The sequence below is a fragment of the Choloepus didactylus genome, chromosome 16 (assembly GCF_015220235.1).
Source record: "Choloepus didactylus isolate mChoDid1 chromosome 16, mChoDid1.pri, whole genome shotgun sequence".
NCBI lineage: Eukaryota > Metazoa > Chordata > Mammalia > Pilosa > Megalonychidae > Choloepus > Choloepus didactylus.
Genome location: NC_051322.1, coordinates 73,686,803 through 73,698,566, shown reverse-complemented (window position 1 = coordinate 73,698,566; position 11,764 = coordinate 73,686,803). Strand labels below are relative to the sequence as shown.

The following is an 11,764-nucleotide window of genomic DNA, read 5'->3' as shown; positions in this document are numbered from 1 at the left end:
CTGAAAGATGGAGGATTATTTCAAGAATGCACTGCATTTCTAAAGTTCACCTGAGGGAAGGCCTGGTAAACGTGACTCACAGTGGATTCTTCTAAGCAGTGTGCAGGTCTTTTATTTTAGAAAAAAAGTTAATGAATAAAATAAGTTGGTTGTCACAGTAAACCCCAGATTGCCTAGCCTCAGAAATCATAGGGTTTGAGACCAGCCTTAGCTGTTTCAGGCACTGTGACCCAGTGTCCCCTCCAACCCTGTGTGACGTCCAGCGGAGAATTTGCAAATCAGGTTGGCTCGGGGAATTAAGTAGGTCCAAGACAAAAATGGGGACTGTTATGGATGATTCCAATGAGCTACACCAGGGACTGAGGATAAGCACATCTGGGAAAAAGTGGGTCAAGAAACTGGAATTTTCTCTTGGCCAGCAGTGCCTGGCATTTTTAAAGTGTGTCTGCCATCGTGGCTGCGCTTGAAGCACCCATCCAATTCTGCTCAGTCTGCCTCCAACTCCAGTTCCCGGATGCCAGGCTGCGCCCTGCCTCAAAACCTTCCTGTCTGACCTGTTTTTTTGGCATCAGAGCTTCTGAAGTCCTCAGCACTTGCTCATCATGGCCAGGGCAGCATGGGGCAGCCCTGGATGTGTCGAGCTGCCTGTCCTTTAGGGGAAAAGGCACCATCTGCTCAGTTCTCTGCATGATGGAGCCCCAGCTGTCCCCAGTGGAAATCAGAGCTAATCTGCACCCTTGACTGGCTTTCCCCTCTTCTCTCATTTGCCTGTGTCCTGGAAACAGCTTCCATGCATCCAAGATCTTGGCTCAGCCTTTCCCTTCAGGGGAGCCCAGCCTGAGCTACCAAAGTGACCCAGCCTGGGAGAAGCTGGTCTCTGCGTGGTGAGCAGAACCCATGGTTTACTGAGTCAGACCTCAAGGAGGGCAGTTTACACGCTTACCAGGGTCACGCAGGGATCTCCAGTTTGGGGACATTCTTAACTCTATGTAGTTATCATTCTCTTGATCTGCTGGATAAGAGATTACAGAATTTATTCCAAAGCACAGTAGGGTGTCTCAGCAACAATTTGCTGTATTAGAGGAAAGAAATTCCTTCCTTATAGCTCTTTTCTTTCTCAATCTTTTCTAATCCCCTTTCCAAAATAATCTTAAAGAATTAATTCAGACTCTGAATTAGAATTTGGTTATGATTAGAATCTGGGACCCATGCAATTATTTAAATGGCACTTTAAAATGTCAGTTTCTTCATTCATTACTACTATACGGAAATACTGTGTTTCCAGCCACCATGCTAAATTCGTGTATTCTAGTAGTCTGGTTGATGGTATGGGGTCTTGCACATACACAGTTATGTCATCTGGGAACCCATACACTTACTCACCATTTAGAGAAAATTTTATTCTAATCTCTCATCTAATTGAAGGAATTTTGAGTCCTTTTGCTACATTGTCATTGGCTGGAAACCTCAACTGCCAGAGAACTTAACACCCTTGCAGGAGTCTTCATTCAGCACGGCTGTTCAATACTGGCTGAGCCCTCCTGTCTCCACGGGACAGGAGCCTGGAGACAACATGGCCCCTCCCGAGGCTGCTTGCCTGCCACTGCCCCCTGGCGGGACCAAGGAAGGGCTCGGAGCATTCCAGGGGGAACCCAGATTGAGAACTGAATTGTGTCATGATCTGACCAGGGATGTTTGTAGCAGAATAAAAAGAAACGGCTTTTTTTTTTTTTTTTTTTTTTTTTTTTAAGTTAGAGTGAAGAAAAGCAGATGGAAAGATTAGCTAGGGAATCAAAAGAAAAGTTTGGTTTTTTGGTTTTGGGTTTTTTTTTTTTTTTGATATTGACTTTAAAACACATTGTTTTCCACCCCCACCCCCCCATATATGTGCTTTATTGCTGAAAGGAAAAATAAAAAAACAGGAGACAAATATATGTCACTGATTATTTTTAATGATTTTGTGCTATGGTTTGAACACAGCCTCAAGGACAAGCAGAAAACGCCGTATTTTATAACTAACAAACAGCACTTAGAGCCTGTCTTCCTTTGAAAGCATTGCAGTCACCAACTGTGGGTCTGAAAGCTACATCACCATAGCCCAGTGAAAAGAGGCAGGTATACAACAGCTGGGAATCCCTTTCTGTAGATAAGTGGGAGTTACGCTGAAAAGCAAGCACAAATGATTGTTCAAAAAAAGATGAATGGCTTTGATTATTAGAGCCCATATGAACAATGACTGAAATGTTCTAATACTGCTGTCATTTTTTTAGCTGCTTTATAATAAAAATTAAATGAACTAAATTGCACTGGATAGCATGGTACATATTGTAAAAATAGTTTTATCCCAGACAGGTATACAATTAGAAAATGTGATTTTTGCAAGCTGTTAAATGAAAAATAACTATATAGCAGGAAGCACACAGAGGTGAAGCAGCCCATGGAGGGGGGGTAAAATCTAAGCCAATGGCGTGGTCATGAATGCCAGTGCCTGAGAGCCGGCACATTCTGAGGCCACCCTCCCCCCTACCCACCACCCACCCGGGCCCAAGAGACTGAGTGTGGAGCCAGGAGGGCTGTTGCCAACTGGGACAGCTTCCTGATGCCAGAGCCTGCAGTGTGCTCGAGCTGGCGGTGGGGGTGGGACGGGCTGGGCGGGACACTACAAGGAGGGCTGACTTCCATCCGTGCAGCATTAAGGGGCTGCATTGTGGGCATATTTTCAGTTTAAGGATAACCAATAAAAACTGGTTTGCTGGGGTTAAGGGTACGATTCCATTGTGATTTTCAAATCCAGAACATACACCTCCCAGCAAATAAAAAAATGTAATTTATTAGAATTACTATTCCTCTGATGACAGAATATACTGGAAATATGGATCCAATATGCAAAATTCCATTGATTGACACACACTAAAGATCTAACAGTGGTTTGTAATTAACAACACCTTTCTTTTTCTTTCTTTTTTGAGAATATTAGAATATTTAAAGATAAATATGGAGGTCAAAATCAGACACTAAAAACTGAGCTGAAAGTAGATGCTGCGTTAGACGGCCGTAACCTCACAGTAAGAATCCTGGTTTGTTTCTGGGTGGGATTACCAAAAGACACCAGAAGGAATGGATATAAATTCTACCCTGGCTGGCTGACAGCCAGTTCTTTTCCAATGATAACCCATAACAGAAGCTTTTTCCTAAGTTAAGGATGGGGGCCTGTCTTTTCCTGCAGTTCTCTCCCTACTAGCTAGACTGTTCATCGGATCCACAACTTGAATCTGTAAAAGAAAATGCACAGAGAGATGTGGGGCACACGTGGTTGTAAGCGCCTCTGGTTGTGCAGACTCCCCTGCTGCAGGCTGGGTCACTTGAACATAATAATTTGCAGTTTTAATAACAACAAAAATGTGCATTTTCACCAGGGCCTGACACCTTCTTCTTTCTACAACATGAGATAATGTCTGTTCATAAAGCAAGTGGAAAAATCAACAATTTTTTTCTAACACTGGTCCAACTGAGTATTATTAAAATGATTAAAATAAGAATCTGGTGGCAACCATAAAACTGTGGGATTTTTAAAAAATTAGTTATTAAAAAGTTTTCACAGCAAAGATGCAACTATCAATTGCTATATTTATGCTGGTTGTAACTGTCACTTGTTTGTTCAGACTTCTTTCCCTTATGTTATAATATCTATATTTAATAGGAAAATAAACTACATAGACTTTTATTTGTATGCATCCATTTGCAAATTTCCTTACAAAAGAGGACAAAGCACGTAGGCATTCACAAATTCTATGCCATTTCTTTTTAAATCGGTATCATCTATACATTATATTACATATTAACAATTTGTTGTTCTACCCATTGGGTAGGATGTGTGCATAATATATTCAAGTTATATACAGCACCTTACAAATAAAAACATAAGAAAAGACAGACAACTGAAAAAGCACCATTTTAAGAGAGGCACAACAAAGCTGGGCATGGAGGGGGTTGGGGTGGGGACTTGGCTCCCATCTCTGCTCAAACGAGCCGGAGGCACCTTAGTTGCTTAGAAACTTCAAACATGCAGATTCTGAAATGCTGTGTGTATCTGTACTGTGCATGTATGGCGTATATAACACCTGTACAGTTCTAACCCCCTGCCATGAGACATAAACAAGCACACACACAGGAAGGAAAGAAAAGATGAAAGGAAGACCTGATTTAGCAACACATCCCGATGCTCGCAAGACAGCAGCTTCCTAATCCATCCTAGCTCAGAATGCAGCAGCAGCAAAAAGACGGTGTCACCCTGGCAACCAGGGATACACTTGAGCTATGCAGAAGAGGTAGGGCTTTGGGTGTCAAAGTAATGTGTGTAGAAATCTTGATTCCAAAATCAGATGGGCACAGCAAGGCGCACATCCTTTCCCACTGCTCAACCCTTCTCCACTGTCTCTGGACTGGTTCTGGGAGCTGGGAGTCAGGTGAGCCACCAAGCTGCCAAGACCCATCACCTGTGACCTGGGGTGACAGCAAAGCCCCTTAACTATGACTGTGGGGTGCTGCTACAGTGTAAAAGGGACACCTGCCAACTTGCCATCCAACAGTGTTATTCTATCCGAGTCCTTCAAGAATGTGGTGATACAGGTCAATGGGAGGAAAATGGAAGAGTCTGGACCTATTAACCAGGGTGGGGATCACTGGTGGAGAGCCCCAAGAGGGTCTTTGGAGGAGTATTTTGGTAAAATGTCTATTTTGGGTTTTAGTCACTTAGACAAGAAAAGCAAAATGTTAACTGAAACCCAAGTTTCCTTCTGGAAGGATACTGGATCCAGCAGTTATTTTCCTACCTACACTGCAGAGCTTTAGGAACTTTAAGATAAATGAATGGTATACCATCAGAGCTCACAGTGGCATTCTAAGTAGCAAAGCTCAATAAGCAGACATATCCAGACCTGACTGCTGGTAAGCCACGATGAGAACGAAGTGGGGCCAGGTTCTCAGGCTCCACCTGAGGCATGCCATCAGCAAGCCCCAAGAAGCCTGAGTGACTACAGCACAAGCAGACTTTCTTTTGAGGGGGTCAGGGGCTGGGCTGTGGATCTCTTGCTATAAACCACTGTCTGGCCTGGGGACGTGTGTGACAAGCACTATACCTGGATATTCCTAGAAGGCCCTTCCTAAAAAGAAGCCCAACTGGATGGAAGATACAGGATCACCCCAGTCAGAGATGGGAAATTGCTGGTTCTGAAAGAAGTCAGGAGTTTGAATGAATCCTTTTAAATCAGAGATGCTTTCTAAAAGTGAGCCCTTCTCATTCTCAGGACGATAAAATAAAGCTATTTAGGTGCTCCAGATGTTCTCATCTGTGCACCCAATTCCTATGCTGGTGTTGGAGGCTCCCCAGTTTTGCTGTTGGTCCCCATTTCCTCTCCCATAAATCTGAGTTAAAAATAGTGTACCTAAGTGTAGCCCTCATGATAAAACTCTTTGTTATTTTTAAATATTCTCCTCTACTCTTCTGAAATTTCTCATGGACTGGGTGTGTTCCATGTGTTTCTATGGTGGGTGAGGACAAAGGATATGCTTGCCAATCTTCTTTAAAACTAAATCTGGGTCAGGTACACTAAGAATAGATCAATATTTTAAATGGTTTGTTTAGCAAAATCTCATTTGCAGTAAAGATTCTTCAGAGTCTGAAAACACTAGAGTTTCTGAAAGAGCAAATATATGCCCAGAGAATGTGTTCTTATGGATGGAATACAACATGCCTTGAGTTTCAGTTTCAAACCCCTGGAAGCACGCAACAATGGACAAAAGTCACAGAAGTATGCACAAGAGTGTTTAAATTTCCACTAACTTTTCTTTCAAAGTAATCCTTTGTTGCAACGAGCTCTTGAAATAATACTAAGATCATAAACCTATTTCTGATTGCCTAAATCACTGCTTTCACAACTAGATGTCTGAGTTCCATGAGCCTACAGGGTTTCATGAAAGAAACAAACCCCATCATTCAGGCGACGCCACCACAGTCCCTACTCTTTCAATATCGTGGCCTGATGCAGCAAGGCTTAGGAGCATGTCAGCCACAACGCCCAAAAGAGCTGCTGATGGAAATCATCTTGTCCCTGCACCTATGGGAAATGGACTATTGATTCAGTTTATGACCTTAGCCTTTAAATTAATTCATTCCAGAGGCCCAACCAAGAGACCTTTTGAATTCCTGGCTTAGTATGTCTTCAAATAACTATTTAAATTACAGGGCAGTTTTCTAAGGTGGCTAAATGGGAGGAGCCTCTCTTTTTTTGGGCAATTAAAGTTATGTGAATTAAATAATTGTTTTGCCAATACTGTGGACATCTGAAGAACATCCATATACTTGCAAAGTTACTAAGGAATTTCAAAGTTTCTGATCTTAGCTCACTCTTGTAACAGGTGAAAAATTAAGGACTGTAAAGTCATTTAGGGCCAGAGCTGTACAGGGGATTCACCCACTTTACCAAAATGGCAAGTGGGATTTGGAATGATGAAATCATTAGCTAATCTTTCCTCCTTTGCATCTGAGGGGACACATGGCCAAACATCCAACAGGGTCCAGGCTTAGACAAGTGTTTCCCTCCTCACCTGTCAGAAGAAGGCTAGGTAGGCTTTGTCTCAAGGTGACTCCTAACTTCCTCAGGCTGAGGCTTGAAATCCAGGAAACCAGCTGGCTGGAAGAGGCCTCCTGGGCAGTGGGAAAAGGTCACCTCTGGTCCAAATCGAGGCTCCAAGGAGAGCCATCTGCCTCCCACCCAGAGGCTTTCCCAGGGCTTCATCGGAAGGAGAGTGAATCCAGCCTTAGAATTTCCACTGAGACCTAAAGCTTACACACATCCAAATACGGTTTAAGCAGGAACCGACAACTGTGACTCATCTTTCTTCTCTCTCCTTTTAAGAGAGAGTTCAGATATCTAGTTCTGTGGACATTACTGAGTCAAATGGATGATTCCAATGCAGATTCCAATCCTTGAAACAAGACAAACAGCAACCTATCTACTAAGAAGAGAAGCAAAACCCAGCAGAACGCGACTTCTCACGCAGCCTCGTCCATTCTCAGCTGCCAGCACAGACAGCCCACAGACAAACGTGAACACACAGATGCCGATCTGGCATTAAAACTCTGCATAGCTCAAAGAGTTGCTTAATCATCATTTCAATTCATCTTGTTTTGTGCAGAAGGCAAAAGAAATCACCTCCAAAAAGCAGATGAGCGCTTCTCTACGGTCCGTTTTTTGTTGAATTTATTGGTTGCTGCTTTAATAAAAGCCAGATAATTGACTCCACAGAAGAAAGTTGTTTTTCATTTTATGTGAGAACGCATGTTTGTAAATATCAGGAATATTTAAACTAGTTTTGCCATTGCATTTTAACTGCATGTTGTGCTTTTTTATCCTGTGCTCTAAAAGTCACTACAGCATCTGCCCACTGTTTTGTAGGTGACTGTCCAGTTATTGCCATGAAAGCAAAAACTGATGGGGAGGCTGAGGAGGTTTGGACCCGTGTCCCTCCGCGAATGCTATGCCAAAACCAGGGAAAACACAATAGCTTATGGATGTGATTGGCAACACGGTAGCCTGGAGCAGCTTTCTAAACTGAGGCACACATGGCCAGCATCGCATGCTAAATATGGGGCAGGGTGGAAGGGCAGGTGCCTGTGAGATCCTCTAGTCAAATGAACCAGCCTTCCAGGGCTGAATTTAAGTATCTAGAAAGAGACAAAAGGAATACACTAAGAAGTTAAATATTTCAACAGTATTAAAAATAGCCACCTTGCATTTTAAACAATTTATTGCATAAAAAATAAGGTATGTATCTCTATATTTCATGCTACTTTGAAAAAAAAAGTATCTAAATGACTGCAGAAGCTGCATTGCCAGAAGGAGGAGGGCAGTACTGGATGATACTGTGAATACATACACGCATGTGTCTGCTTTATTTTTAATAAAATGTGCAGCCTAAGACTAGCAGAATAACTCAAAAAAAAAAAAAAAGTCAGAAATGCTGGAATTTAGTATTTCCTATCTTCCCTCCCAGAGTCTCTAAATGCCGCAATGATTCACTGTTATTTAATGCAAATTATTGCGACAATGTGACCTCCCTGCTGGGTAACTTAGTCTACAATAGGCTCCCCCCCCCCACCCCCCCAATATCCTTTCCTGCGTGCTCATGGGGAACTTCCAGGGTACTCCTTGGACCTAACAATGTTCCACAGGTGTAAGGACGACATACAGAACTTCACGGAAAACAGCTCCCTCATATATATATTTTAAACATTAAGATAGTGCAACTTTTAAAAACACATCATCACAACACAAATTAACTTCTTGCATTCATCTAATTTCTCCACTTTATACCTTGGCACACAAACAGGAATTCTGATTCATTATTTTTAAAACAAAATAAAAGTTCCACACCTTGGGAGAAAAAGCTAACTGGCCAATTCTTCCCCACGATAATATATAATAACGCTTCCTTCTTTATTCAGTTAATTATAAAACAAGCCATTCCGGCCTCTCTTCTCTGCAAAGTCTCCTTTCAGAATTAAATAAAATAGCCTCGTGGATTTTGTTTCACGGTATTCCAAAAGCATCCCTTCTCTGCCTTCCCCTGCTCATCTTTTGCCAAGACCGCCCCCCACCACCTCCCCTGCCAGCCAACACCTCCCCTGCCCTCCAAGAAACACTATTCGCGGTGGAACCGAATGGGGCTGGCGGGACTCCAGGCGGGATGCTCCGCAGCGCCCTGGAAGCCTGCGGAGAGCGCGCCGATTGGCCGGAATGGCGCCGGGCGCGGGGGTCCCTGGGCGTGGGGGTCACACGAGGTCCCCGGGCTTCCGGTCCCTGCCGGGGGCCCCGGGCGCAGGCAGCAGCTCGCTGTAGGCGGGCGGTGGCCCGTCCATGCGCCCGCGGCTGCTGCAGGTGGCGGCGCTGACGCCCGCGTGGCTGCTGGGCGGGCGCGGGCCCCCCGCGCGCAGGGGCGCCCCGGGCAGCGCGCTGTCAAAGACCGTGCGGTTGGGGGGCGCGCGCACCGACTCGCGGTTCAGCTCGCGCTGCTGCTCCGGGTCGCGCAGCTGCAGCGCGCAGGGCCCCTGGTAGGGCGGCGGCTCCTCGCCGTCCGACAGCGAGATGGTGGGCGGCAGGTCGATCTCGGGGGGCGCCCGCGGGAAGGTGGGCTGGAAGCGGCCGAAGCGGTCCCGCGGCAGGAAGGACGGGCCGGCGAACCGATCCCGGGCGCGCGGGGCGAAGAGGATCTGCGGAGAGAGACCGGTTGAGGACGCCGGGACCACGGGCCCGCTGGGGTCGCGTCCAGGGGGCCCCCTGACTCTGTGAGGGCATCGGGGATGGGGAGGCACTATGTCCACGACCATTCCAGGAACCCTCTGCCTGGGAGGGGGGACACCGCAGCGTCTCCTGGGTCCCCCGGGATCCTGCTGTATGCGAGGGGGCACAGGCTGCACCAGCCCCTGCCCTGGACTCAGGAAAGCCCCTTAGTGCTCAGCGCTCCAAGAGAAACACCAGCCACAACTTCACACAGTGGTGACTGGAGCAGGTGAGGGCACTGAGTCAATCTATTGATTACTTTTATGAGCTGTTGCCCTATCAACTTACTTTTTTAAAACTCCAAGTTTTTTTTTTTTTTTTTTTTCTGGTTTCTTTTCCAGCTATTTGGATTCTGGATAAGTTTCCTATTAGTTACTGACATGAAAAACATTTTAATTTGAAAGTAAATATGATTATAGATATTATTCCAAAAAGTCATCCAGTTATTAAATTTCTTACAAAATCCTCTTGTTTATTCCACCATCTAAGTTTCTTCTAGAAGAGAGATATTTTTATTTACATACTAAAATAGCCATGACTTCTCTCACATAGTGTTTTTAAGTTATTTTAACTATTGAACATATTTTATTATGTTAAAATTCATATTACTAAACCTGGAGACATGGTAACTAATCCTGTGATGCTGTTCATTATTAGCAGGTAAAGATCTTTAGCATGTAAAGATCAGTGATTCTTAATCTGAGCTTTAGACTAACACAAAGAATCCCTAAGGTTCTAGGGAAACCAGTTCCAGGCATTTCTTATAATTTCCATGTGTAATCTTAATCTTATTTCTTAATCTAATCTTCCACCAATTTTGTTGCAAATAATTTCTTTACCTCCTTCCTGAGGTCCCCCCATTGCCTCCCACTCCCACGCCGACTGGGGCACCCACTCGAGAGGCTGAACATCTCCTGATCAGGCAGCACCCCTGTCCAAACCCCTTACCTCAGAGGCGCCCTGCCGCGGCATGGAGCTGTTAGCAGGCCACAAGCACCCTTCCTGGCAGTGGACGGGGATGGGTGCAGAAGGGAGGGCAGGGAGGTGAGGACAAGAAACATCAGAAGAAAATCATTAGTTTCATGCAGCAGCAGCACTCAAAAACATTAACCACAACTTTTGGAAACATGTGACAGTAGCAGGCCTGTTCCAAACATGGAGCTAGAGAGAGCCGGAGTCCTTTCACACCTAACATCAAATGGTTAGTTGAGCCCAAAAGGAAAAACGAGAACTTTAGGTCCCATCCATCACAGAGAAGTAAATTTTACGTCAAACATCTTTCACTCCATAGATGAGGGTGTTTGAAATACATTAAAAATGATCATCATTTTGATTGTATTCAATCACAACAAAGATTTGGGTCATTTCTGGGTTGAGCTATGCAGAGACCTGCCTCATGCAAGCGTGAGTTACCACTGGCTCGCTGGGCCTGCCCTTTTCTTCAGGCCCCTTCGAGGCCCTTCTGAATTACGACTGTCAGTCAGTTTTGAGTTAAGCAGAACGAGAAGAAAAGGCATAGCCCAGCCAGAGCAGATCTTTCAAACATTAAACAGAATTCCAGGTTCCTGGACACCCTTGCCATGCCTTCAAGTGAATTCATCCTTTCATCTGTAAGTTCACAAGGCAGATGTAACTTGGCATTTAGTTGTTTATCTTTTTCCAAATTGTATGGCCAGACTGAAAAAGTGACGGGCAGGCAAACAGTTGGTCATTGTGAAGAGCCGTTTCTAACACCATCGACTTGTTTTCAAAGCATTTCGTGTGTTGCCCCTTTTGAACCCAAGCTGTTGGCTCTCAGCAAGGATCTGTTGGGTTGTTGGCTAAAGGTCTGCTACTATAATGAAGAGAGTAAGAACTACTGGGGTGGGAGGGCAGGTGCCTGTATTTTTGGATCCCTAGTCCTATTTGTTTACCTTCTTGGATGATCACTTTGCCCTCCAAGAGCCAAAAATCGCCTGGACAGTGAAACCTCCTTAACTCTTCACACGCAGAAGTGACGTCCTCCTTGCTATTTTTCGTGGGGCTCTTTCTGAAGGCATCTGTGGACCAGCTTTCCAATAGAAATAACTCCCTTCGCTGCTAAGAGGCTGTTTGTTCCGTCCAGGAAACCTGCTCCCAAGGTACGGGCAGCACATCGTGGAATCCAAAGGAAAAATACCAGCTGGCCCAGCTGTGTGTAGAGGTCGGGTTTAGGGTCTGACTATGCAGTCTGTAATGGAGACTGCAGCTGGAGGGCAACGGCTGAGACACCCCAGGAGAGCCGAGTGGAGCAGTCCCCACTCCTGGGCACAGAGCAGCTGCCCACCGCATGCCATGAAGTCTGGCCGACACCCCAGGGCACAGCCTCCTCCAGATCAAAGTGACAAAAATCACTACAGTTCAAGATCGTTGTATGAACGCCCATATTGAAAAGAGGGAAAAAA

At 45.0% G+C, this 11,764-nt stretch overlaps 1 protein-coding gene across 7 annotated transcripts in view; it reads right to left on the bottom strand.

Annotated features, from left to right (window-relative positions):
• Positions 1 to 1,934: 1,934 nt before the first annotated feature.
• The window catches only part of LDLRAD4 (low density lipoprotein receptor class A domain containing 4), a 422,280-nt gene continuing 412,450 nt past the window's right edge, over positions 1,935 to 11,764 (bottom strand). For 6 of the 7 annotated variants that reach the window (XM_037805579.1, XM_037805577.1, XM_037805578.1 and 3 more), the window contains 2 exons: positions 10,290 to 10,343; positions 1,935 to 9,271 (listed from right to left, as the gene is read on the bottom strand). In XM_037805579.1, coding sequence (XP_037661507.1) covers positions 8,834 to 9,271; positions 10,290 to 10,343 — 492 coding nt within the window. In that variant the 3' untranslated portion in view covers positions 1,935 to 8,833. The remainder of the gene's footprint in view (positions 9,272 to 10,289; positions 10,344 to 11,764) is intronic. The other variant, XR_005212161.1, reaches the window with a different exon arrangement.